This window comes from Agelaius tricolor, unplaced genomic scaffold, assembly GCF_023055355.1.
Source record: "Agelaius tricolor isolate 1412-34295 unplaced genomic scaffold, bAgeTri1.0.p SCAF_30, whole genome shotgun sequence".
In the NCBI taxonomy this organism is placed as follows: domain Eukaryota; kingdom Metazoa; phylum Chordata; class Aves; order Passeriformes; family Icteridae; genus Agelaius; species Agelaius tricolor.
Window position 1 is genome coordinate 7,450,903 of NW_027269290.1, and position 27,176 is coordinate 7,478,078.

Sequence of the window (27,176 nt, forward strand, 5' to 3'; positions counted from 1 at the left end):
GCACTGCCCTGCCTCCAGAGGCTCCCATCAAGCAGAGATTCACCTGATTCACCTGCTCTCGGTGGTCCCCGGGGAAGGAGACGCCTCTTCAGCCATCAAAACAGGGATTGACAGATCGCTATCAGCAGCCGCACGCTGTACCTGGCAGCAAAATCTGCGCTGTGTGTTTATTTCTGCTGCACACACAAAGCTGTGAGAGGGAGAACTGGAGCAGGTTCACTTACAGAGGGTGAGTGGGGACTCTGAGCTCTGTGTGTCTCCCGGCCGCTCACTGCTGGGGGTTTTGGATAAGTCATTTCATCTTCGTTTTCTGTACAACCAGACAAGTAATATTTAGCATTTTTGTTGGCGTTCTGGACGAAAGGCAGCATGACTGCTAAAACATTGTTGGTGTAGCCTCAGACCTCAGTGGATCTGCTCGTGTCCCTGAAGTTTTGCAAGCAGTGATGGAGGAGTGTGGTGAGGCCCCTGGGCGTGTGCCTGCTGCTGGCACTGTCCTCTGCAGCCTCGCCAGGAGCATCCCCAGGGACTGAGGCTGCAGCCCTGGTCCTGTTCCCGGTTATGTGAGGAGGTGACAGTGCCTGGAAACACGAGGGATCCCTCTGCACCTCGTGGAGAGCTGGGCATCGCAACCATGGGAGCGACTACAGCTGCTCCTGGGGAATTTGTACATTACTAATGAGGAGAGAAAGCCCTGAAATTTATTGACTGTTGACATAGCTTTTCTGGAGTGTGCAGTTTAGAGCTGAATTATAGTTGAAGCTGGGGCTGATGAAGTGATCTCCCAGATCAGTGACTGTGCTGGACTCCTGAGCTGATCCTCCCTGTGTGTCACTTACAAGCCTCAGTGACAAAAACACCATCAGGACATTTTCATGCTGTTCCCATTCATGCGCCGTTTCCTCTTCCCGCGTTTTGTCTGTTTCTTGTCAATTGTATGCATACTTCACTTCAATGTTACAGTTCTTTCTTTTCACGCTTTTCTAAACAAATAAAATGTTTGAAGTGTTGTGTTTCAAGAGAAGCTGTTTAAGGGGTGAAGGAGGTGTGGTGGTGTTGTTGAGCCCTGTGGTGACCTCCTGGTGACTCTTGTCCTGTCCGGTGTGAGCAGTGCAGCATCATCTCCCTACGGAAACTCCCTCAGCCCAGTCACCCCGCTTGCTGTCCGCCCTTTCCATGGGGAATTTCCCCCAAAATCCACCCTGCCCTCCCCAGCCCAGCCTGAGGCCGGTCCCTCCGCTCCTGTCCCTGTTCCCTGGGGTGAGACCCCAAATCCCCCCGGCTGTCCCTGCCCGGCAGGGGCTGTGCAGAGCCACAGGGTCCCCCCGGAGCCTCCTTTTCTCCAGGCTGAGCCCCTTCCCAGTCGCTCCCGGAGCTCCAGCCCCTTCCCGACTCCGCTCCCTGCCCCGGACACGCTCCAGCCCCGCACCAGGGGCCCGGCCCGGTCCCGCCGGGTGCCCATGCCCGGCACGGAGCCGGTCCCGCGGGACAGACCCAACCCGGCCCCACACCTGCCCGGGCCTCCCGGAACTTTTGCGGGGCCCGTTCGTCCCCGCCCGCCGCTGGCTCCTCCCCGGGCCGCGGAGGGCGGAGCGGAGCGGCGCCGCCGCCGCGCAGAGCAGCAGCAGCGGCCGCGGCAGCAGCGGAGCCCCAGCCCCAGCCCCGGCCCGCAGCGGCGGCGGAGCGGCGGCGGGAGGCGGCCCGGGGGCGGTGGTGAGCGGGGAAGGCGGCGGGGGCCGGGGCCGGGCCGGGGCGGCGGCGGGGGAAGCGGCGGCCGCGGGTGTTCCCGGCGGGGCCTGGCGAGGCCGCGGGCCGGGCGGAGCGGGGCAGGGGCCGGGGCCGGGCCGGAGTCCGGCGGGGCCGGGCGGTGGCAGCGGGGCCGCGCCGGGCGCTCCCTGCCCGCGGCCCGGCCGGAGCGCGGGGGAGGCGGCTTGGCCCGGCCCCGGCCCCGTCCTGCCCGGCCGGTCCCGTCCCAGCCCCGCCGGACATCCATCTTGTGCGGCACCGGGCGGGCCGCCGGCGGTAAGCGGAACTGTCGCGGTGCTGCTGCGGGCAGGTGCGTGCGGGGCGGCCCCGCTCCCCGCTCCCCGCTCCGGGCAGGGGCGCGGGGCTCGTACGGAGCTGAAGGGACAGCGAGGCTGGAGGCACGGCCGGGGGGCTGGCACAGGGCACGGCGGGACGGGACACGGGGCACGGCAGCGCAGGCTGCAGGAGCCGCTCCGCTTCGCGGCCCGGGTGGGCGGCAGGAGGTTTGGGCAGGTGGGACAAGCCAGGGGGAGCCCCCCGTGAGCCACGTGGAGCAGCGGGCTGGTCCGTCCTCATCCTCCCGTCCGTCCTCATCCTCCGCTCCGTCCTCATCCTCCCGTCCGTCCTCATCCTCCCAACCCATCCTCCCAGCCCATCATTCTCCTCCACTCCCAGGGACCGGTTGTCTCAGACCACCTCAGCTCTGAAAAGGGTTCTTGCACTTCCTTCGGTCGCTTTAAAGAGAAGCTGCTCTCTGCATATGGAAACTTTGGTGTTTAGGTACTTCTCGTTAGTTGGTGTCTCTGCTGGCGATATTTGAGGTCCAGAACGTGTGGGCTTGGTGCAGGGATTCCTCCTCAGTGGGAGGGTTGGGGTTTGGACACAGCGAGCCAGCTCCGACTGACACAGAGCTGGAATTGGGTCTTGCTTTGCGCACAGCTTGGAAAGAGCTGCAAACAGGAAGGGCAAACCATGAAAACTCTGGGTTTTTTCCTTTCAGTAGCTTGACAGCAGAGATAATATTTCTTAAAATAGTTGTTTGACTGGAAAACGCCTGTCTGCCTTCGGAGTATTGTATCGGCGCTCTGTAATTTCTGTTGCTGCTGTAATTCTCTCTGAGTAGTTGTGTTGCTCCCCGCAAGGAGACACCAGATTATTTGAAGAGTTGAGGAGCGCGTCTGTTCAGCTGACAGTGCCTGTCTGCTGTGAAATGTTTCACTGTTGTGATTTGTGTCATTGCTTTTTTCATGCTGAAATGGTGTGCCAGTAATTCTCCCTGGTGTAGCGGATCCTCGGGTTTTAATGCGGGAATTTGTGAGACTTTCAGGAAGTAATGGATGAGGCTTGGAGAAACAGAAAATGGTGCATTAGCAAAGCTCTGTGCCTTTAATGAGAAGTTATCCAAAACCAGGCAAGTTAAAGGGAAGTACCAGATGGAGCACTCTTGCTCTAGTGGTCTCTGCAACTTTCTGAATTCACAGAAGCCATGTAATTCACAAGTATGAAATGCTGTCTGATTATTCTGACATCATTATCACGTTGCTATAGTGACTTCATTGCTCCAGGAATGCCATGTTCACATCCGGTTGCTATGGAAAAAATCACTGTCATAAATAAAAATATTTTATGTTCAGTTCATCCCCATGGCAGGAAAAAAGGCATCGATTTATTGATGTGAGCGAAGACTGGCAACAGATTCCAACAGAAGTTCTTAGTGCCAAGTTACAAACTGGGAAACTGTCACTTGCCATTCTCAGCAGATTGTCCCTTGCCTCCCTGTGTTGTGGCAGGTAGCAGAAGTTGTGAAATGCTGCTTTTGGAATGGAGGGTGACAGAGCGTCTGTCGTTCTTCAAGGTGGAGCCGCCAGGAAGTGCTGTGCTCGCGCCGCTTCTAAAAATAAAAATCTGTTTTCATGCGCAGTGCTGGCACTGCCTGATGCTGGTGAGGAGCGGAGTTATCCCTCCAGAGCAGCTCCAGAGCAGCTCCAGAGCAGCTCCTGCTCCCAGCCTGGTCCTGGGGGTGATGCCCAGCTCCTGCTCAGGGCAGCCTGTGGCAGGGAATGCCCAGCACTGCAGGGCAGCCTGGTCCTGAGGATGCCCAGCTCCTGCCCACAGCCTGGTCCTGGGGATGCCCAGCTCCTGCTCCCAGCCTGGTCCTGGGGGTGATGCCCAGCTCCTGCTCACAGCCTGTGCCTGGGGATGCCCAGCTCCTGCTCCCAGCCTGGTCCTGGGGGTGATGCCCAGCTCCTGCTCCCAGCCTGTGCCTGGGGATGCCCAGCTCCTGCTCCCAGCCTGGTCCTGGGGATGCCCAGCTCCTGCTCCCAGCCTGTGCCTGAGGATGCCCAGCTCCTGCTCACAGCCTGGTCCTGGGGGTGATGCCCAGCTCCTGCTCCCAGCCTGTGCCTGGGGATGCCCAGCTCCTTCTCACAGCCTGTGCCTGGTGATGCCCAGCTCCAGCTCCCAGCCTGGTCCTGGGGATGCCCAGCTCCTGCCCACAGCCTGTGCTGGAGATGCCAGAAGCTGTGGGGCAGCCTGTGCTGGTGATTCCCAGCACTGCAGGGCTGGGGATCCTCGGTGCCAGCCCAGGCCCAGCTGTGCCCCAGCCAGGCTGGCAGCCCAGGGCTCCCAGGAAGGATCCTGCCATCACGTGTCTGGCCCTGGCGTGGCTGTTCTCAGGGTAAGTAGCTTTGCTGGAGGTTTGAGAGGATCTCCTGCCAAACGGGCTGAATTACTCGCACGGCCTAAGTCCAGTGACAGGTTAATGCTTTTGTTTGGAGGCCCGTGTTTACACAGAGCATTGGAGCAGTTTATATTTGAAGCCATAAGTTGCAAATATACAGATGTGGGTTATTAGTGATGCATTTCTTGGCTGCTCAGCCAGTCTGAGGACTGTTCTTAAAAAAACTGAAAAGTAATTAAATGGCAGGAGGGTAACATGTGGATGTGCTTGAACATTAAAGTTTTAATTGTATATTGAATCATCGTCCTGGGCATAAACAACTCCAAGCATTTGTTTGTACTTTATATTGCAGTGCTTTCTCTTGTCCCCTGCACGTGCACGGCGCACTCAGTGGCACTCGGAGCTCGTGCTCGGTGTTTAGAGAGCAGATTGCTTCTGTGCAGCTCTGCAGGCTCTAAAAAATCGTCTTCAAGAGGAATCCTAATGCTCTGACAACAGGAACCGGTTATCTGCTTTCCTAGAGAAAACAAAGTGTGTCTTTTGAACATACATAAGTTCAAACCTTCAGGCTTTATATTTGAAGTGTTTTTTATGTGTAGCTGTTTGAAGTTCAGAATTATCCTTCATCCAGTGCTACTTTCAGCCTTGCCAAAATCAGCTTAGCTGGCTTTGGCTGTGGATCCTGATCAAAACTTTTGGGTTTTAGGGTAATATGGGAGACTTAATATTTTATCATTTTCTTTTCATTTCTGATGAGCCACATTAGTGTTGAACATCAGTCACTTCTTATAACTTTGTGTACTGAAGTAGTTATTTATTTTCTTTTACTCTATTATTTAATAGTTAGTTGGAAATTAAACAGAATTTTAATGAAAGTGTCTTCTTAAAAGGGTGCTTCTAAATCCCGGGGTGAAGTTTTCCTGTAGGCATTTGTGTTTGCTCTTCAGGAAAGTTGCTGCTGCTGCTGGAAACATGACACCTAATGGCAGAGATAAGTAAAAGGATGTCCCAAAGTCTTCTTTGAAAGAAGAAAGAGCTGTTCATGTCGCTGAGCTCTCCTACTTGGTCCCGCCTGTCTCAGGTGTTAGAAGTTGTGTGAGATGTGAACAGTCCCTCTGCATCCTTCCCTGGGCTCCCTGCAGGTCCTGGCAGGCAGCATCAGGCGCAGGAGGTCTCAGTGGAGGTGGTGGCATGGAGCTGAAGTGGGTTACTCACCCCTGGGAGGGGAGGAAGGCAAGGCAGACACTGAACCCTCTGCTTCCCATTGTGGAACCTTCATTGCTGAGCACTCAGAGCCCCTTGGAAGCAAGAGCCCAGTGGGAGCCCGGCTGATGCAGTTCAGAGTCTCCAGCACCAACGCTGGGGTGCAAACCATCTGTGCTGGGTGAGCGAGGCCCTGTTGGACTGTGGCAGCAGAGGAGAAAGGATGAAAGAGGAGTGGGGAATATGCACATCAATTGTGCCAGCAGCACTGCTGGGGGAGCAGAGAGCAGGAGCCTGCAGCTGCTGCCAGCCCTGAGCAGGGCAGTGTCCTGCAGCCTGGTGCTGCTGCAGGCTGCTCTGGTGACTGCTGGCAGGAGCGTGCCCTGTGCCTCATTCCGGTGCCAGAATTGTTCACATGGGTGGCATTGGGTCTCAGAGGTACCAGGCTGCTATTTGCAAGGACCAGCCTGTGTTCATGAGAGTTACCTGGAGCTGCCTGTCTTGCAGCAGCTTGAGGGTCTCTGCTGGTTGTTTTTCAGCTGGCTGTGTGCTGGTGCTGTTGACATCCTCTGTGAGCTGGTTTGACATGTCTGACTGAAACCCTTCAGAGCTAAATGGCTCATTATGAGAAGCTTCCTGTTATTTCCTGTGATAGCATAATTTTGTTAATTAGTGCCTGTTTTCTGAGCTCCTCTCTGAAGGAAAGGGGACCCAGTGACAGCAGAGCATCAGCCAGGACACACCTGGGCCTGCTCAGCTCTTGGTACCAGGTTTTTACACTGGAGCACTCTGTGCTGCATCTCTGGTGCCATTCCACTCCCAGGTCTGCTGTGAAACAGGTTTTGATCTGCAGAGGGACGGGAACTGGTTCCTGAGAGATCACTCCTTCCCTTGCAAATACTGCAGTAATGAAGTTGTGTAGAGAAACCCATTTAACGATATTAAAATGAGGAGACTGTGGGAAGAAGGATGGTGCTCAAGGAGGAGGCACTGAGCGTTACATTCCTGATCAGAAATGCTGTGTTTAAACTTAAATTGCATTCATGTGCTGTGGGAAGATCCTTAGGGGTGTGTGTGGGAGCAAATGGGACTCCAGAACCCATCCCTCAGTGGATCTCCAGTCCTTTTGGGTCTGTAACTTCTGTATTTGAGGCTGTGCTCAGAGGCCCATGCAGGCAGCACCCCTGGGTGACGGTGAGCTCAGAAGTGCCTGGTTCTGTTTCTCCTGTGGCAGCAGGGCCCAGGGCAGGGCTGGGGCTCTTTCTCAGCTGCTGGAGCAGGTCGGGTGGCCACATAAAGACGGTGTTTGGATGTTTTGATGTGTGCTCTGCTCCCTGCTGCGAGTGCTCCAGCAGGTATTGGGAGTTGGGAAAGACCTGCTATACCTGAACAGGCACTTCCTCACTGCAGCTGCCCTGGCTTCACCTGAACCCAGCGAAAGGCACCCATTGGGTGGTTTTGGTTGGGAAGTCCAGATGCTGACAAAAGCAGACTTGGCATGCTTTGGAAACTGCTGGTTGCTTTCTTTTGGTGAACAGAGTCATCAGTCTGAGGGGACTCTGACCCTGCATTGGGCTTTTGTACCGGGGAAGAAACGGGAAACAGGAAAAACAACCAAAAAGGAATCTCCAGGGCTGCTCACAGCCTGTGGCTGCAGGTGCCTGGCTTGGCTCTTTCACCTCTTTGACTTTGCTTAACTTAAAATGTGGGGAGCCAGGCAATGGCAGTCCTGTTGAGCAGGTGGCCCGAGGCATTTTGGTTTGTTATTTATCGTGAACATTGATAAGATGGAAAATACTTAAATCCATCTGGGGCACTGAGGCAAGAGGTCTGGATGCACCCACAGCAGTGGCCGTGTTGGGGCTGAAACAAATCTTCATGCATTGCTCCAGAGAGGCAGAATGCACTCAGAAATGTGCCCTATGCAAGGAGCAGGGTGAGCATTGCTGTGATAGGAATTGCTGCTTTGTCAGAACCCTGCATTTGGGAATGTTCTGCACCTGGGAGCGTGGTTGTCAGTGGGCTCGTTGCATAACTGCTGCTTGCTGAAGCATTGCAGGGAAGCGGACACTTGCATTTCCCTGGTCAATGGCTGCACGTTCAAGGCTGGCTGGAATGTTTTGGGTGGTTTTTTTAGTGGAAATATTTGCTGGATTCAATGATGTTGTGTTCTGCAGTGTTCTAATGCTGCAAAAATGTGAACTTGTCCCGTTGGAGTGGGGGCATTGTGAGCTGAGGGCAGCGCAGGCTGCTCCTCCGAGCATCCCCGCTGCAGCTCTGTGTCCCGGGCAGGAATCTCTGTGCCATCAGGCATTTCCCACGTTTTCAGCTGGAAATAGACCCTTAAAAGCAGCCAGGGCGTGGGAGGAGCACTTCAGCTGCATGTATTGGATGCAGTGCCTTTTATGTTGTATTTTTATGCAATATTCTTTTCTCTCATGCAAATAAACTTGAAGTTGTAGGGAGGGGCAGCTGAGAAGAGGAAAACTTTCATTACAGACAGCTGACATGCAGAATAATATCTTTTTATACGCCACTCACCACGTGATAGTTAAAAGTAACTCATAGTTCACGGGGTAAGGCTATTTCTGGTGCAATTCTCCTTTTTTTGTGTAACAGTCTCATTCCTGCACATCTTGCTTTACCCTGAGATTTGATGTGTTTGTCAGTCCTGTGCTGAGTAACAGTTAGTGGGTATCAGGCCTGAAGAACAGAAAACTTGCTGGATTTATGAAGTAAATATGGGTGAAGATGAAATAAATTTAGCCAATTGTTGCTTTCTGCTTTAGATTATAACACTAATTGTAGCTGAAAATAACATTAAGATTAAAGATACCGACTGAAGTGGTTCCAGACAGCCTTTCTCATGAAATATTTATGCATTCAGGGCTTTTAACTCATCAGATCACTTACGAAGTTGTGGAGGTTACAATATTATTATGGCTTTGCCTTGTTTTGTGAATACACTGCATTGGCCTATTGATCACTAGAATGCAGTCGGAGCTTTTTTCAGGAATCCCATTTGAAATGATCAAACAGATGTTGTAATGCCTCAGGGCACTTTCCTTGGTGGTGTGATTCTGAGAAAGTGGGTCTTGTCCTTTTTTCTGTAATTTCAGTGCTTTGCAGCCTCTGTTAAACGAGCTGTTTGCCCAAACCCTGGCCATAAACACAACATCGAGTCCAAATCCATTTGGCAGCAGAGCAAACTTGAGCTGGGTGCTGGGTGGCTTAGCAGGTGTCAGGAGGATGAAGCTGACCTGCAGAGCTGGGTGCTGGGGCTCCCCTTGTCCTTGTCATGCTGTACCCCCCCTTGTCCTTTTCAGGCTGTACCTCCCCCTTGTCCTTTTCTTGCTGTAACTCCCCTTGTCCTTGTCATGCTGTACCTCCCCTTGTCCTTTTCTTGCTGTAACTCCCCCATGTCCTTTTCAGGCTGTAGCTCCTCTTGTCCTTTTCTTGTTTTAACTCCCCTTGTCCTTTTCTTGCTGTAGCTCCCCTTGTCCTTTTCTTGCTGTACCTCCCCTTGTCCTTTTCAGGCTGTAGCTCCCCTTGTCCTTTTCAGGTTGTAACTCCCCTTGTCCTTTTCTTGTTTTAACTCCCCTTGTCCTTTTCAGGCTGTAGCTCCCCTTGTCCTTTTCTTGCTTTAACTCCCCCTTGTCCTTTTCTTGCTTTAACTCCCCCTTGTCCTTTTCAGGCTGTACCTCCCCTTGTCCTTTTCAGGCTGTACCTCCCCTTGTCCTTTTCTTGCTTTAACTCCCCTTGTCCTTTTCTTGCTGTAGCTCCCCTTGTCCTTTTCTTGTTTTAACTCCCCTTGTCCTTTTCAGGCTGTAACTCCCCTTGTCCTTTTCATGCCAGGTTCACATCCCCTGCATCTCCATGGGTGGAAGTTGGAACAGATTTAGGAACTTTTGAAAACCATGGTGGTAGCACGGTGCTGAGGGCATGGGTTGGGCTGATGCTCTGTTTGCAGACTTACTCCAGAAAAGAGATGAGTGGAAGTTTTAACTTTGGTGGGAGGTGTCCTCACCGCGAGGAAGGCGCAGAACTCGTGGAGATGGCAATTTGCACTCAGATGAAGGGAGCTGCGTGCCCAGGTCCTGCCGAGTGCAGAGCCTCCTGTCCCCAGGCTGTGTGTTTGACACATTCAAATACTCGTGTGGGAGAGAGCATTTTTTTTTTTTTCCCTTGCCCTACACTTTGTCATTTCAAAGGCACATCCTAAAATGAGGCTCCTTTGGCTGCTGTTTCCGTGGTGTTGGTGAGGTGCAGGGAAGCACTGGCTGCTGCTCAGGGTGCCATGTGTGAGCCACAGGCAGCCCCTCTGCTGCCCCAGCCTGGCCTTGCTGCTGGTTAAAGGCTGCTCTATAATTGTCTGGTTTGGTGGTAATCAAGCTTGACCTATAAATACTGAAATGGCTCCTATAAAACTGATTAAACTATCAGAGCTGTCTCCTTTAATGTCACCTTTTTTTTCCACCATAAAGGAAATTCCAGGATGAGTTGTCAAAGGAGTTTTGCCCTTTTAAGCAGGTTCAGGAGGATTAAGAAACTTCAGAGAAGCCCTGGTGCAGAGGCCAGGCCTGGCAGTGGTTTGGTTAAAACCCCTCTGGTCTTGAAGCTCTTGCTGTGGCACTGAAGTGTTAATAACTGTTTGAATATTCCTTGAGTTAAAACCTTCACACAGAAGAAAGTTTCATTTTCGCTGTAGAAGAAAATTCAGTTTCCACCCCCACTCTGGCCCAGGGTTCCAGGAAGCAGCATTAAGGGGCTGAGCTAAGTACTGGAGGATTAAGCACCGCATTAAATAACTTAATTTCTTTACGAAACGTAATGAAACTGTTACTTTCCCCTCTATTTGCAGTTAATTCTGTGCACTCACTGCCATTCAGGTTCCTATCGAGCCTTGAAATCTGCCCTGAAAAGCATTGAGGAGGTGCAGTCCCACTTGGCAGTGCCAGAACTTCCCTTGTGAGCTGTGTTTAAGTCCTCATTACACGGATGCTCATTGCTGCAGGGGGTTTATTTAAACTGATAAACAAATGTAGTATTAATAAGTGGCCATATGGTCAGTGGGGCTTTTCATTCTGGAAATTGCTGTTAAAAGAGGCGTTTAATGAGCGGCGGGTGCGTGGGAATGGGGGGGCTGGTTGCTCGTGGCAAGTGGAAACCTCTGGGCTGCACGTGCAGAGCTGACCTTTAGAACGGGCTGCACGCTCACATCCAGCGTACAAACACAGATTATTGCAGCTGTGCCAGGCGGATTTAAAGAATCTCAGCATTTTCTGGGATTTGTGAGTTAGCCCTCAAGAGCTGGGATGTGCCCCGTGTTTGTTTAGAGGCTTGGTGTTAGTCCTAGGATTTATCACTGCTGGGTGGAAGTCATGGAATCATGGCATGGTTTGGGTTGGAAGGACCTTGAGCCCATCCAGTGCCTGGGCAGGGACCCCTTCCCCTCTCCAGTGCTCCAGCCTGGCCCTGGGCACTGCCAGGGCTCCAGGGCAGCCACAGCTGCTCCATGCCAGGGCCTCACTGCCCTTGGAGTAAAGATTTTCTTCCCAATACCTGATCCTAACCTGCCCAATGTCAGCTTGAAATACATGGGAAGAGCAGTTTGAACCTCTCCAGCTTCACTGAGAGGTTTCAAAGAGCCCTTAGTGGCCTGGAAGCTTCTTGTCTCCATTACATTTTTTATGCTTCTTGTCTCCATTACATTTTACTGACCAAGTAAGCTCAGACTGGGCTTCATGGCCAATGTCTCGTCACTACTGCTGCAGAAATGAAATAATTAAAGTGCAAGCTGAACTTTCAGTGGCAATCTATCTACCTCATGTCACTTATTTACTCTTAATTATATAAACCAGGAAGAATAGTGGCGAATGTTGCCAAGCTACTATCAGCACAACAAGTTATTCCTTCCAAGTAGAATGGAGTTGGTCTTTGCTACGACTGAGCCTCCTCAGGTCTGTCTGGAATTTAATCTGTTTTATAAAAGGTCAGGATATTTTTTCCACTAAAGGAAGTGGAGAGGAATGAAAAACTTTACAGGGTTTAAAAATCAGTGGCAAGTTGTGGATGTGATAGGCAGCAAAAGGAGGAAGTGCCCTGAGCGGCTGCTGTGTCTAATGGCAGATTTGCCCTTTAATGTTTACATCTTTGGCTGATGAGGAAGGGGGAAAGAAAGTGGTTTTTTCATTTTTTCTTCCAAAAAAAGCCGTGGAGAACTCCTGTGAGTGGTGTAAAGCCCTTTGCTGAACTGCTCCAATGGGGCTGCATGGAAAAGGAGAAATGGTGAATGCGGCCATGGTGGTGCTTGGGAGGAGCTGTGCCCTCCCAGTCCCTGCCATCCCTGCCCTCCCTGCTCTCAAACCCTTCCAGATGCTGGGAATTGAGCAGAGGGTGTTTGCCTGGGTGTGCTCAGGGCTGGGTCCTGCCTGCAGCTCTCGTTGGCATTAATGTGCAGAGTGCTGCAGTCTGGCTGGAGGGGAGCTGCCAGCTCCAGCCCCTGACGTAGGGCTTTGTTCTAATTTGGGGATGCAGAGTGTGTTGGGCTCCGAGTTGTGCTGCTGGCTTCCTTTCCCCTGCCTTTGTCTGGCTGGCACATGTCCCTAGCAACTTTGTGCAAGTGCAGAGCAATAGGACAAAAAATAAATTAGCCATTTCAGCATGGCAGGCTTTAGCTGCCCAGAGCCCTTGTTCCTTGCCTGGAGAGCTTCTATGGCAGAGCAATTTCCAGTGAATAATTAGGCAGCCACCTCCATAGAAGTTAACATTATGTTATTTGAAATTGCAGGTTCAGCATGAAGCCGATTGCACAAAAGATTACAGGCTGAGGAGGATCAATCCCAGAGTGTTTGTGCACAAAATGACTATTTCCAATGGCAGAATTATTGCTGTTTCCCAAGGAGTTTGTCTCAGGCCGTGTTTGTGTGGGCTGCAGTTAATTTGCTGGAAGCTCCAGCTCAGGGCTCTGCTGCTGGAGGACTTTACTCTCTGCCCAGGCCTTTATGGCCCTCCCAGGCTCCAGGAGGATGTGGAGTGCTGCAGAAAGGGGTGACTGGGATGTGGCTCTGAGCTGCACACACCTGGGCCGGGAGTTTGGGGAATGGATGCAAGATTTGAAGGCTGCTCTGATGGAGCTCTTCAGATAACGCCTCTGGCCAGTGCCGTTCCCCCGTGCTCTCACGTACCTGTTTGCTTTTTTGCCTTGTCACCAGCTTTGTTTTCTGTGTTTGCTTCTTGCTGTGTCTTTTTGGGGTTATTTGTCACCTGAAAAACGAAAGGAAAATACATTTACACTTGGATTGCTGATGATTTGGACAAGGGACAGCCTGTATGTTCCAGTATCAGGAATGCACCTCAGTGGGGTCATGACTCATCCCACAGCAGGCTTGTGCATAGCTAATTAACATTTGTTGCCTTGATTGGTATTTGATGTGATGCTGAAAGCAGGCAGTGGAAATTATAATGATTTTGGTGTTAAAATTACAAAACTGAGGCTGGGATTTCTGGCACAAATTATAAAATGTTGCCTCTTATGTAATGTTAATGCCTAAAACACACTTGCTTTGGTGTCAGAGACCGCAGTGATAATGAGCAAGAAAATAATGCAGCGTCTGGGAGCGGAAGTTTGTCAAACTGTGCTTTTGAAGTCACATTGAAGTCCTGCTTTCTGCTTAGTCTGGTCTTTTAGTCTTTTGTTTTTCTCTTCCCTCTCATTTTTCTGGTGTTGGCGGCCTCAGGAAAGGTGGAGGAGGTTTTCCCTGTGCCCTGAAGCCTGGGAGTTTGACTGCCTTGGAGAAGGGGCTCGTTTTGTGAACAAGTGAGCCCATGGCAGTAATTTGTATTAATTAAACAGACTCCTTGCTAACTAGCAGGGTAATCTCTGCCAGTGTTTGCCTTGCTGCTGCTCAGGGCTGCTATCTGCTGAGGAGTGTGGGATTTCCAGCCAATCCCCCATTGGGGTGCACTCCCTGTTCCCTGCACGGCTCTGGAGCCATTGTGTGATTGATGACAGCTTTGGTGAGCATTAGGGAAGTGTCTCGTGTGCTTCAGACTTCACTGAGTGATTTAACACCTCTGGACACGGTGTAGAACAAGTGAGGGAGCAGGTGCTGAGTGGAGCTGTCCTTGGGCACAGCCAGGGCTGGTTCAAGGGGGGATCCTTGGCCTGGTGTTTCCAGCCTTTGCTGCTGCATCATTCTCTCTCTCTGTTTGTTTGGACTCTTTTTTTTTAACTCTGGAGGGAATCTGTCAGTTCAAGTGTGGCTTTGATCGCTGTAAATCTTCCCCTTGCACAAGTGCTGGGTTTGGGTTTGTTTTGCCAACATGGCTCTGAGTAATGGAGGGGTTTTGGTAGACTGTTGAGCAATGTTTAATTGACACTTTTAAAAAAAGAAAATCCACCACTTTCCATGGCCTAGTTTATAGTAACTGAAGAAAACTGGCACGGAGAACATTCCCAAGTTGAGAATGAAACAGGTTTGTTTATAGTAGCCACGATTTAGCATTGAACTGCCAGGATTAAAATAGCCAGGACACGTGGCTGCAGCAGCCCAGGAACCTGCCTCTCATCCGGGAGTGGGAAGGGCACGGCCGCAGGGCTGGCACTGCCAGCCTCGAGGGAGGTGCTGCAGCCCAGCACATCCGTGCTTCTCTCCAGATGGGCACGGAGCTGACCCCACTGTTCCCCTGGATATGTTCAATGTTCTGCTGTCCTGCTGAGAGTCAGGGGCAGGCAGGTGTGAGTGATGTGCGAGCACGGAGTGGTTCCTTTTTTCCTCCTCACAGCCGGGTGAGTGCCCCTTGCTGCCCCTTCCTCCATCCCCGGGCACCTTCCTGGGGACGAGCAGGGAGCAGAGCCCCTCAGTGCTGGGGTGCAGGAGCTGCACCTCCAGATGCCATCTCACACCGTCTCTAGGAGCTGCTGCTGTGGTTTCTGTGCTGCTCCTTTCTGTGCCTCACTTCTTTCCGTTTCTTTTCTCTCACCTCATTTAAGCTCAGGCTGTGCTCTTTGGGTGCAGGGGCTGCTGAGCCATCAGTGCTGGAGCTGCCACTGGCAGCACTGCAGAGAAAATCCCAGAATGGCTGGGGTGGAAGGGAGCTCAGAGCCCTGCAGTGCCCCCCTGCCATGGCAGGGACCCTTCCACTGTGCCCAGGCTGCTCCTGGCCTTGGGCACTGCCAGGGACCCAGGGGCAGCCCCAGCTGCTCTGCCCGCCCTGTGCCAGGGAAGGATTTCTTCCCCATATCCCATCCAGCCCTGCCCTCTAGACTCACTTTCTCTTATACTCGGAAAAATATTTGACAAGGATTATGAGAGCTTCTGTTATCTCTTACAAGGCAATTTTGATTTCTGTGACTCCAAGGTGACTCCAGAGCTGCTAAAAAGGGATATTTTCAGAAAACCAGGGTACTAGGTTTTCATTTAAACTTCCTATGGTTCCAGAGGAGCAATTGATTCTTTTTTTTATCTCTTGAGAAGAAAGGATGAAGTGCTGAAGCTCTGAAAGCCAGGACTGTTCCTGTCAGAGCAGCAGGTGTAGCCAGTGCTGTGATCACTGAATATCAGCTCTGCTGCTGCTCAGGGCTACTGAGCAAAGGCTGGGGGACTGGAAATGTTGGAGCTTCTCAAACTCTTGGACAAGGAGCCAGCGGGTTCCTGGGGCAGGGGATGGGGCTGCTGGGAGTCCAGGACTGCCCCACAATCACAGAATGCCTTGGGCTGGAAGGGACCTTGAAGCTCATCCTGCTCCTGCCACAAACCTGCTGGATCCCCTAAAATAATTGCACTTTGTAGGTGTTGCAGAACTTGATGCAACCTCAAACATGGTTAGTTGGAGTTTGTCTGGTGTAAGTGAAGTCTTGGAGTGTTCTAGGGAGGAGAAGTCCCCAGGAGCTGGGTGCTTTGGCTTAAGCACTACAGAGATGCTTCACAAATGCTGACACTTGAGAAACTGTTAACTCTTTTTGAAATTCTTCTTTTTTTCAGTTCCTTGTGGGGAGCCTGGAAGAACCTTCAGTAGAGCTGCTAACACTGATGAGAGATCTTTTATGCCAAGGTAAGAGTTTTTTAGTGTTCTCATCATATTTTAAATGAAATTTCTGTGAACATTGGAGTGAGTAATTGATCAGTGAAGTTCTTGCACTCGCTCTTTCAGTGCTGTGTTTGCTCATTTTGCTTCACGCTTCTCTCTCCCCACTGCCCAAACTGTGACCTTCTTGATGAGCTGCTGAAACTCTAGAAACAGAAGCAGCTCACTGCTTTTGCACCAGGTCTGTGTCCTGAGGGGCCTCAGCCCTCGTCCCCAGGGCCTCCCCCAGCTCTGCTCCTTCCGTGCTTGGGAAATACCCTCTGAGTCTGCTCCTTCCTGCCTGGGCCAGCCTGGCTGCTGCAGCTCCAGCTGCGTCTGCATCCCCTCTCCTGGTCCTCCTCAGGGGTGCTGTGCCTGCACTGCCTCTGGCTGCTGACACAAACACCCTGCAGCTCTTCACCTCTGTCTGCTCCAGGGCTCAGCCCTTGGCTGTTCTGTGAGCAGCTGGGGCTGGGGCTGCTGCTGTGAGGGGTCAGAGTCCATTTCTGTCTGCCTGGGCCCTGCTGGTGGCAGCAGCAGAGAAGCTCCTGATGAAGAAAGCAGAGCACAGCTGGATTCTGAGGGGTCAGGTGTCTGATGGTGGAGGAGCAGAGTTTTCTGGTGATGGTAGATGCAGAACCCTGTGATTCATTGCCCTGCAGGTGGTTGGGAGAGTGATGGAGGGCAGAGGGGCTGCAGCCCAGGGCAGTGCTGGGGTGGCACTCGTGCTCTGTGCCCCTCGTGTCCTGCTGGGGCTCAGGGGCTGTGCCTGGCACAGGGAGCAAGGAGACACACTCAGCTTTTGCTTTATTCCTGCACCACGGCATTCTGAACTGATGAGACCAGTTTCACAACAGTTACAGTTAATTTTTTCTACACTCTGTAGTGATCATACCCTTCTCCTGATTCTAAAGAACACTTAACAGCCATAGTTCAATTCCACTTGGAAATGGAGCTGTTCCTTCACAGCATGTGACTGCTGCAGAGAGCTCTGGATGGAAATGAATGCTGCTGTGTCTGCCTGTATTTAGGTGGGCTTCAGCAGTTGCCAAATGAAAAGTTGGCTGGGATGCAGCATAGTAATTTCTTGAGCACTCTATTCATGTTGTATAAACAGATAACATTAACATACTTGTGAAAGAGCTACAAGATAATTAAGGCATGTGGGGTTTACAGTAATAAGGCTCGTGCCTTTCAGGATCTTGGTTTCCTGTTGCACCTGAAAAAAAAAAAATCAGCAAATTCTGTAGAGAAGAAATGAGAAGTTAGTTTTGTACTGCTCCCAGCTTAAACTTTCCCACAAGTATTTTCTACTATAAATAAGAAGTGAAATAGTTCACAGCTAAATTTAACCCTTAGCATGATTGCTTTCTGGGTTTTCTTTAGTGGAACAGACTGTGGGAGATGAAGACAAACTGGATCAATAAGTTGCATTTATGCTTTATAAAAAATGCATCAGCTTTTAATTTTTAGGGATTATCAAGAGGAAACAAATTGTTAATTGGAATTCCCCTCTCCTTCCCATTCAAAATCACGATTTTAGAAAGAAAGGAAGTGAATGTCACTTCTCAGGGAAATGGTCGAGCAGAAGAGCTTACATTCCCAGAATTCAGCCAGAGCTGTTGTCAGTGTCCTGGAGTGCACAGCCATGCCTGCTCTGCCTTTGGGCAGTTTCTGGAAAACCCCTTTCAGTCTGAGTTGATTTCACAATTTGCAGTTGGGCAACTGCAGCTCACATGGGCTTCAAGAGTTGGAGAGAAAGCTCCTCCAGGTGCCTGGAACAGGGGCTGCACGGATTGCTTGAGCCTTAATCCTGCCCAGGGCTTGGAGGAGGGAAGGGCAGCTTCCCTCGGCTGTGTGACTGCAGGGCCTCAGCACAGGCAAGCCCTTTACTTCTGTTATTCTGCCTTAAAACAGTTTGAAGTTGTGCTAAACTGATCACAGGAACCTGTGTCCCTCTCCAGCTGCCCGTGGGATGTTTTTGTTTTTTGTACCTGGGTGACACTGAGCCCATGGGACAGGCTGGGGGTGAGGGCTGAGTGGGGTCCCCAGCTCCTGTTGGTCCCAGTTCAGCTCAGACTGGTGATGGGTGAGCAGCAGCACACGGGGCTCCTCTGGACTCTGTTTTACATCTTCCCCTTGGGAGTCCAAGTGGCAGAAGAGACCCTGCCCCGGTTCAGTGATCGCATCAGCTCCAGACCCAGGTTGGCAGGGAGGTGTCCACACTGCGCCGCTGGAAACACAAAATACACCCCCTGTTCTTCACAGGCTCCGGGTGCATTTCTCTACCAAAGCCCTTGGAGGACGTTTTCCTTCCCCAAGGCTGTATCTGGGAGCCCACAGTCCCGTGGCAGGGTTGGTTTGCAGCCTGGTGTGTGTGTGCAGCCTTACTTGGGAAGGAAGCGCGGCCCTGCGGAAGGGGCTCGGCGCTGAGCTCATTGTTTGCTGCAGGGACAGCCCAGCCTGCCTGCTCTGTAAACACTCTGGCCGCTGTTTATCACTGCCTTTGTCATTTGCCTTATTTGTCAGGGAATCTCGAGGAGCACCAGAAGTTTGCTGCTGCTGCAGAGTGACTTGAGGGAGTTGCAAGATTTCCATAAAAAGGCAGAGTCTGTGCTGGGCGAGCAGAGAGCTCTGCCTTGGCAGCCGTCTGCTGGGCCTGACCTTTTCCAGAGAGAAAACACTGACCTAAATCCCTCCCTGCTGGGGGTGGACGGGAGAAGGAAACCTCTTGACTTGCTTCTTTCTGTTCTAATTTTCCTGTCCCGTGCTCTGGTTGGTGCCATGAAATGCTGAGGAAGCAGAGGACGGGCAGTGGCAGCTCATAGTGCCTGGCACAGCCTCTGTGTTTGTCCCCTGGGTTCCCATCCTCTTCCTCTCTGGCTGAGGAAGCAGAGGACAGGCAGTGGCAGCTCATAGTGCCTGGCATAGCCTCTGTGTTTGTCCCCTGGGTTTCCATCCTCTTCCTCTCTGGCTGAGGAAGCAGAGCACGGGCAGTGGCAGCTCGTGGTGCCCGGCACAGCCTCTGTGTTTGTCCCCTGGTGTTTCCATCCTCTTCCTCTCTGAGCACTGCAGGACCCAGCTGTGGCCATTTCCCCTGACCTGGGGCTCTCAGAGTGGCCTTCTCAAGCTGAGTGTTCAGGAAAATGAAACCCAAGCTGGCAGTAAGGGCACTGAAGGCACTCTCACTCTCAGGAGCCCCCAGCTCTGTGCTCTAACTCTGCCTTTTCTCTGCCCTCAGGTCGCTGCTCTCTGAACAGCCCACACCATGCGTGAGTACAAGCTGGTGGTCCTTGGTTCAGGAGGTGTGGGCAAGTCTGCTCTGGTGAGTCTGGGGCCAGCCCTGAGCCCTCCCCAGCCCTGCAGCTGCCTGGCTTCCTGCACAGCGGGGCACTGCTGCTCTGGGCAGCTTGGGTCACTCCTGTGATGTGCCAGGACTCGCTAGCCACTGTGCCAGTGCTGGGGAGCTGTGCCCTGGCTCAGGAGAGGTGATTAATTGCTGCTAATTAGTGTGTCATGTCTGCCTCCTGCACGGGTGCTGTGCTGTGCAGAGCTGAGTATCTGTGAGCGTTTCAAAGGGCAGGGGCACAGCAGGGAAATCTGGCTGGAATCGATCACAGCATCAATCCCAGAGCTGGGGCTCAGCCCTGCACACCTCCAGGGCTCTGGGTTTTCCATCCTGAGTCAGCAGCTGGCTCAGAGCAGCAGCCCCGAGGAGCATCCACAGCCCCTGCAGAGAGGGAGGAGCAGCACTTTGCTCTCCTGGAGTGCTTGTCCTGTTCCCAAGGAGAGCTTTCCACAGCAGAGCTGATAGTGAGCGCTGTGAGAGAGACTCCTGTCACCCATTTATCACTCACCAGCCAAGCAGCTCTCTCCAGCAGAGAGGCAAAGAACTGGTCAAGTGTGAGTTATCTACAACAAGGAACTGCAGTGTTCCTTGTCACGGGCATGATAATGGCTGAGCAGCTTTCATGTCCTGCCTCGTTGTTCATTCTGCTGCCACAGCCAGGTAACAATCCTGGTAAATCACCTGCAGAATCCCAGTGAACAGGAGGAGCCATTACTCAGTTGTAGATCGAATTTGATGCACTCTTCCAGCAATCCCATCCTAATCACTACAAGGTGTTTACAAGGTGTAATTTTTTTACAAGCTCTGTTCCTCCACAGCAGTGTAAGCAATCTGTATTACTTTTGCCACCAGCACTTCCCTGATTATCTTTATTTTCTTATGTAACACTGAAAGACTCACTAGGTGGAGTGGGGCACTTAGTAGTATGCTGTAAATAAAAATTACTCAGCATCTGACATACTTGAATTTCCTTCTCTGTGATGTGAAGTCTGAGTCAGCACCATCCCTGACCTTTTGATCAGCTGAAATGCAAATACTCAAATAGTCTGGTAAACAAAAGTTAAATTCTTTTTGACAGGCTGGCTGCTAAGTCAGCATATTTGGTAATTCATATGCATGAATTTGGTAATTCATGATCCATTGTTTTTATAGCAGCACACAGTAATTGCCAGTTAGCAGCTAGGAGTGGATAATATTTATCTTTCACACAGTCTGTGTACTTATTTACTAGCATTAGCGAGGAGAGGTTACAAGGTGGGATTTAAAATCATACGGGGGTCACTTTAAATTTCATTCTTCCAAGTGCACAGAGTGACCTGTGCAACAAAGAGCCTGGTGTTCATGTCCAGCCCTGTGTGCAGAGGACAAACTGGGGCTGTTCCACTGCAGCTCCTCCTTGGTTTAACTCTGCTGTGCCAGCCCAGTGCTGCTGCTGCTGCCTCTGGTGACACTGATGGAGTGGCAGAAAACCTTCACAGCTACCAGGCCACAGTTGTTCAGCAACTTTTGCTTCCTGTACAGCACTTTTATCCCATTTCTGAGGCTGAAGCTCTCCTGGAGTGGCAGAGGGTGACACAGTTCACAAGGGTGCCAGTGGTGCAGAGAACTGGGAACTGAAGCTGGGCTGCACCAGCCAAACAGAGGGAAACTTCTAAAGGCCTTGGATCTACACAGAACCCAAAAACACCCCAGATTTGCAGTTTCTCTCTTGGCCTTTCCTTTCACCTATAACAGATGAAGTCCACCAGAGATCAAGAGTGTCTCATATCAGCCAGATTGTCACACTCAGGGCAATTTTATTTTCAAAATAGAAATGTTATGTCTTTTTCTCTGGTCCTCACTATTGAACTTAAAAGCAGATTCACTGTTGTTACTTTTTCCTGAAGTGCTCTTGGTGAATGTTTCTGGCTGTGTTCAGCTCACTTGGGATTTCTTTCTTCCCTTCCTCCCCAGACTGTACAGTTCGTTCAGGGAATTTTTGTTGAAAAATATGACCCAACAATAGAAGATTCATACAGAAAGGTAAAGCACCATCGTTTTTATTTCTTCCAAGTCCCACAGAGGGAATTCCTGGGGCTGCTTTGGGTGCAGGGTGGAGCTGCTGGGCAGAAATTCTTGCAGGGTCCCTGGGCTGTTACATAACCCAGGCACAGAGCTGCTTTCTTCCCTGGATGGGTGTCAAGTGAGCCATTGTTCCACGGATTAGCAGAAGTGTCAGCACATTAAAGGCACCACAACGTACACTAAAAACTTGTGACATTTGTGGCTGCGATAATTAAATTAAATTGTGCTGTGAGTTCTGCTGTTAAATTTACTTGACTTTCCTGGAATTACCCTCCTTAGATCCAAGACATTTCTCAGAGAGTGGAAGATTTGCAAAGTCTCACTCTGAAGGTCCTGAGATATTTTGCATTTTCTTCTCTTCCTTACTCCCTTCTCTCCGGGCAGCAAAGAAAAATTCAAGTTTTAAGGTGCTTTGATTTGTAAGAGTGGATTAAGTCGAGATATTTCCAATCTCACTTAAGTTGAGATGTTTACAGTGAGCTGCTCATTTAAGCCTTGCTAATGAAGGGAGTCCTGGAGCATGTGAGCTGCCCCAGATGCCTGGCTGGGGGCACGGTTAATCCTCTAAGAGCAGAGCTGCTCGGCCCTGGGTGTGCAGGTGCTCTTTGCTGAGAGCCCTTTGTGCAGAGGTGCAGCCAGAGCTGAGATTTCTCTTGCCTGTCCCACTGCAGACCATTCATTCTGAGCTTTTGTTCCTTTTTTCCCCAGCAAGTGGAGGTAGACTGTCAGCAGTGTATGCTGGAGATCCTCGACACAGCAGGGACAGTAAGTGCCATTTCTTGATCTCATTGCTGTAATCCTGCCCAGGCAAGGGCAGTCAATCAGCTGCAGTCATTTCAATGGAGGATTTTGTGAGATAACCTCAGCAGTGAGCTGGGTGCCAGGGCCTGGTGAGCTCTCCCCAGTGCTGGCACACAGGGGCTGGTGCCTCCTGTGCCATCCCCAGATCCCTGGTGCCTCCCTGGCACTGCCCTGCAGCTGGCACAGCCCTGCCCCAGCACAGCAGCCCTGGGGGCTGGCAGCACTCCCCAGGCTCCTGGTGCTCCCTGGAATTTGGTTTTATTGAGAGAGCCCTGCAGAGCCTCAGCAGCAGGGGCAGGAATCGTTGCTGGATGGGTCTGGTAAAGGTCCTGGCCCTGCTGGGGCTCTGAGCTGGCACTGTCCAGCCTGCTCTGGCATTTCAGTCAGTAAAACCATGCAGAGATGGTTTTATTGCTGCTCTTCATCTTTTCCCCATTTTTCCAAGAAGCCCTTTATTAAGGGAAAAAAAACCCAAAACACCAAAACAAAGGGAAAGAGAGTGTTAATGCTTTTATTCAATTTCCATGCTCCAGTGGGTTTCTGTGAGGGGTAAATATGTAAATCCATCTGTGGCACTGCATTCTTGTCTCCAGTACAATGGGAGTACTCCCGTGGAACTGTTCATTAGCTGCATTCTCTGGCTAATTACTGTAAAAAACGTTTGCTTGCAGGAGCAATTCACAGCCATGAGGGACCTGTACATGAAGAATGGGCAGGGGTTTGCACTAGTTTATTCTATCACAGCACAGTCCACGTTCAACGACCTCCAGGACCTGCGGGAACAGATCCTCCGGGTGAAGGACACTGAGGATGTGAGTAGGACATGCTTGGGTTCCTCTCTGCAAGTGCTTAAGGAGCTTTGCTCTCAAAGCACCACAGCCTGGGTGTTTACATACAAAGCCTCTTTCAGAGGATCTCCTCGGGGAGTGTTCTGTGAGTTTTCAGAGCCTTGTAGCTTTCAGTGCTGTTGTTTGAGGCACAGCACCTGCCAAGGGACATCACAAAATCAGATTTTCCCATGTCCTGGAGGCCACAGTCTTCTGAAATGCTGGGAGTTGATTGAAAGCAGCATTACTTCACTTCTCCTCCTTTAAACTCCTTTCCAGGACTGGCATTTTCTTCTTTCTCTGTGCTTTAGCTGTGCTTTAGGGGCAGTCATGGTAAGGATGTTCCCAGTAGCTCTGCCTGGCACTGGAGGCTGGGAGGGCTGGGACAGGTGTGGGAAGGGGAAAGTTCAAATCTGTCCCCCAAGGAGGCCCCACAGTGCCAGGAACGAAACCATCAGGGGCCTGACAGAGCCTTGGGTTGGTTTGGGTGTTTGGAGCCCTTTTTAACTGAAGGGCAGATGAGCTGTGGGGAGTTTGGGGTGTGACAGAAGATGGGCCAGGCTCAGGTGAGGGTGGCTCTGTCCCTGGATCGTGGTCCTGTGCTGTTCCCTGCCTGCAGTGGCCCTGGGCCCTCCTTGCTTTAACCAGCTGAGCTTCTCTTGGTGCCAAACTGCTTTTCCTTGGTGCCAAATGCTTTTCCTTGGTGCCAAACTGCTTTTCCTTGGGCAGGCATTACTGTGGGGTAAATCCCTGCTGCAGGACCCCGAGCTGGGCTTGGCTGTGCTCGCAGGGGGATTTGTGCCCTGAGCTGGGCAGGTTCATCCCCAGCAGACACTGCTGCTTTCCTTTGGGCTTCAGGAGCTGAGGGCATGGGTAGAATGCATTTATTTGCTTTGTGTGTTCCTGTTGAACCCAAGTTTGAGAACCTTTTGAACGTTTAAGCTGCGTTTTCCTGAGTTAGGAAATGTTCTCCTTTCTGTCTTCCACACCAGAACATGTCTAAAGTCCCAGTATACCAATCATTACATTATCTGTATCTGGAAGAGTTTAAATTCCAATCTCCTACACCTAACAGTAAATGATCAAAGGTAGTTGCTCACCAAACTCTATTTTTGGATAAACCAATAATACCTTCTGCAATAATCTTACACAGTTTCATGTGTTCAAACCTGTACTGCTGACTCATCTCAGTATCACTTTTTGCTCTATTATTTCACATCTTCATCTTTGCTTTTTTGCTGAACATGTCCATAACACATTTTCATGTTTCAGTATGAGAAATTTTCTCTTAACTGTCTAGAAAACTCTAAAGAACAGGATATTTACCACTCTATCTAAGCTGATAGAGCCTGAGATCTGATTTCAAATGAGCTTTATTTGCATTTGCTTCAACTGTACTGTGGCTTCAGGTTCCTGATGTGATAAGGAAAATTTATGTCTCAAAAATAAAAATATGAGCATTCTCTAATGGGTATGGCTGGGAGTTTTAAGGAGAAAAATTAATCTTGACTGTAGTTGTGTCAGGAAGAGACCACAAATATTAACACTGAAGCAGATTAAAACCACACAGTGTGTTGTGAATCACCAAATGAATGGGGTAGTGATTTATTTTCCAGCTGGACAGGACTCTGTTTCTGCTCACAGGGTGAAATGTTGGAGGAAATTAAACGGGGGCACTCCCTTAGCAGCAGCTCTTGGGTTTTTTCTGCTTCCCTGGGTGTGAGGAATCAGGAGATGCTGCTGGGCTGGGGCACTCCTGGTGCTGCCCTGCTCCCAGCCGTGCCAGCCCCCTGCATTTCCCATTCTGCATTTCCCATTCTGCATTTCCCATTCTGCATTTCCCATTCTGCATTTCCCATTCTGCATTTCCCATTCTGCATTTCCCATTCTGCATTTCCCCTCCTGCATTTCCCCTCCTGCATTTCCCATTCTGCATTTCCCATTCTGCATTTCCCATTCTGCATTTCCCATTCTGCATTTCCCATTCTGCATTTCCCCTCCTGCATTTCCCCTCCTGCATTTCCCATTCTGCATTTCCCCTCCTGCATTTCCCATTCTGCATTTCCCCCCCTGCATTTCCCATTCTGCATTTCCCATTCTGCATTTCCCTCCTGCATTTCCCATTCTGCATTTCCCCTCCTGCATTCCCCCCCTGCATTTCCCATTCTGCATTTCCCATTCTGCATTTCCCCTCCTGCATTCCCCCCCTGCATTTCCCATTCTGCATTTCCCATTCTGCATTTCCCCTCCTGCATTCCCCCCCTGCATTTCCCCCCCTGCATTTCCCATTCTGCATTTCCCATTCTGCATTTCCCATTCTGCATTTCCCATTCTGCATTTCCCTCCTGCATTTCCTATTCTGCATTTCCCCTCCTGCATTTCCCCTCCTGCATTTCCCATTCTGCATTTCCCATTCTGCATTTCCCTCCTGCATTTCCTATTCTGCATTTCCCCTCCTGCATTCCCCCCCTGCATTTCCCATTCTGCATTTCCCATTCTGCATTTCCCCCCCTGCATTTCCCCCCCTGCATTTCCCATTCTGCATTTCCCCCCCTGCATTTCCCCCCCTGCATTTCCCATTCTGCATTTCCCATTCTGCATTTCCCATCCTGCATTTCCCATTCTGCATTTCCCTCCTGCATTTCCCATTCTGCATTTCCCCCCCTGCATTTCCCCCCCTTCAGTTCCCCCCTCATCCTGAGAGCCACAGCACACAGAGCTCCCTGCACATGACCTTGCTGATGGATTTCTCCCCTGTTGCTCCCTCCCAGGTTCCCATGATTCTGGTTGGCAATAAATGTGACCTGGAGGAAGAGCGAGTCGTGGGCAAAGAGCAGGGGCAGAACTTAGCACGACAGTGGTGTAACTGTGCCTTTCTAGAATCATCTGCAAAGTCGAAAATCAACGTAAATGAGGTGAGCACCTCCTGTTCCCTGTGTTCCCAGCACGAAGGAGGCACTTTGAGCCCTGTGTGTCTGAGCAGTGTGCCAGGCACTCTGTGCCTGCCTCCCTTTTGGGAGGGCTGGGCTCCCTTTCCCCTGCACAGCCAGGGTGACTCCCCAGGCTGGTGTTTCACAGCCTCTCCCAGGGCCCTGAGCAGCAGAGGGCCCTGAGCTGGATGACTTTTAGTCGAGATAAACTTTATCTGGAGAGAATGTTGTGTCACAATAACTGCTGCCATTCCCAGCGTGGGCGATGCCCCGCTGTGCTCCTTGTCTTGTGTGGGGCTGGCTGTTGCTTTTGGAATATTCGCATTTCTGGCTGCAGGTGCCTCATCACAGCCCCTGCAAGCCCCCAGCTCCCTAAAACCGTGCCCAAAGCCAGCCCTGAGCAGTTCCCTGAGTTTAACTGAGCCCCCTGTGTTCTGGGTGCTCCTGCTGCTGCCTGGGGCAGCTCAGCTCCACATCAGGCACCACCAGCCTTTGTTCTGTGCTGGAGTTATCTGCCCGTGCCAGAGGCCAAGCTTGCAGGCACAAAGGCTGAGCTGACCCCGTGCAGCAGAGCTGGGCTGGTTCCAGCTGATAACTGGGACCGTTCAGGGCTGTGGGATCAGCAGGAGCAGCGGGATCTTGGCCTGGGCCCAGCTGCCCTGGCAGCCAGCAGGAAGGGCTGGGAGGGAGGGGAGCCCCAGGAGCTGAGAATTGCAGCCCTGGGCTGGGATTAGCCCTGCTGAGGGCTCAGGAGCCCCAGGAGCTGAGAATTGCAGCCCTGGGCTGGGATTAGCCCTGCTGAGGGCTCAGGAGCCCCAGGAGCTGAGCCAGGCTGCTGCCAGCAGGGATTGTTGGTGTGTCTGGGCTGGGGATGCAGCTCAGCCCTCAGCAGATGCCCAGCAGGGCTGGGAGCATCCCCACTCCCTGGGGTGCCCCTCCTCAGGCCTCACCCCGTGGTCAGGGCTCCTTCCTCGGGGGCAATCCTGCCTGTCCCTGCTGGCTCTGCAGCCCCAGGAGGTCACAGCAGAATGAGCTTATCTGGGGGTGATTCCTGCTCTCCTTGTGACCTCCGTGTTCTGCTTTCCTGCCAGCTGGTATTTCCTAGCTGTGAAAAGCACAAAGGCTGAGGAAACCAAAGAGAGGAGCTGTGAGTGAAGCAGCTCAGTGCACTGGGAGTGTGTCCTGCTGCCTCCTGGGCTGGGCAGGCATTTGCATTCTTTTGGGGTTTATTCTTGCTTTCTCACTACTTTTGGAGTTTCTAAATTTGTTAAAATCTAGGTAAAGAGTGATAAATTCCCACATGCATTTGCTGCATGTGAATCAGACCTTTCTGATAATAAGTTTTTAATCCAGATGACCTCTGAGATGCCATGCAGCATGCTGACTCTTTTTAGGGATGGTGGCATTCCTGAAACCTTGTTGCAGATGGCTGTGCTCACAGTCAGTTCTAGCACCTAAATAATCTGATTTATGAGAAAGGAAAATGTCAAATGTCAGTTGTTACAGTG

At 51.4% G+C, this 27,176-nt stretch overlaps 1 protein-coding gene across 2 annotated transcripts in view; it reads left to right on the plus strand.

The window, feature by feature from the left end:
- Window positions 1-1,565: 1,565 nt before the first annotated feature.
- Window positions 1,566-27,176, plus strand: part of RAP1A (RAP1A, member of RAS oncogene family) — a 28,179-nt gene continuing 2,568 nt past the window's right edge. Inside the window, exons 1-7 of one of the 2 annotated variants that reach the window (XM_071449944.1) lie at window positions 1,566-1,713; window positions 15,616-15,685; window positions 18,939-19,022; window positions 21,000-21,068; window positions 21,819-21,875; window positions 22,583-22,723; window positions 25,510-25,653. In XM_071449944.1, coding sequence (XP_071306045.1) covers window positions 18,966-19,022; window positions 21,000-21,068; window positions 21,819-21,875; window positions 22,583-22,723; window positions 25,510-25,653 — 468 coding nt within the window. In that variant the 5' untranslated portion in view covers window positions 1,566-1,713; window positions 15,616-15,685; window positions 18,939-18,965. Of the gene's footprint in view, window positions 1,714-2,001; window positions 2,023-15,615; window positions 15,686-18,938; window positions 19,023-20,999; window positions 21,069-21,818; window positions 21,876-22,582; window positions 22,724-25,509; window positions 25,654-27,176 lie in introns of those variants that run through there. The other variant, XM_071449945.1, reaches the window with a different exon arrangement.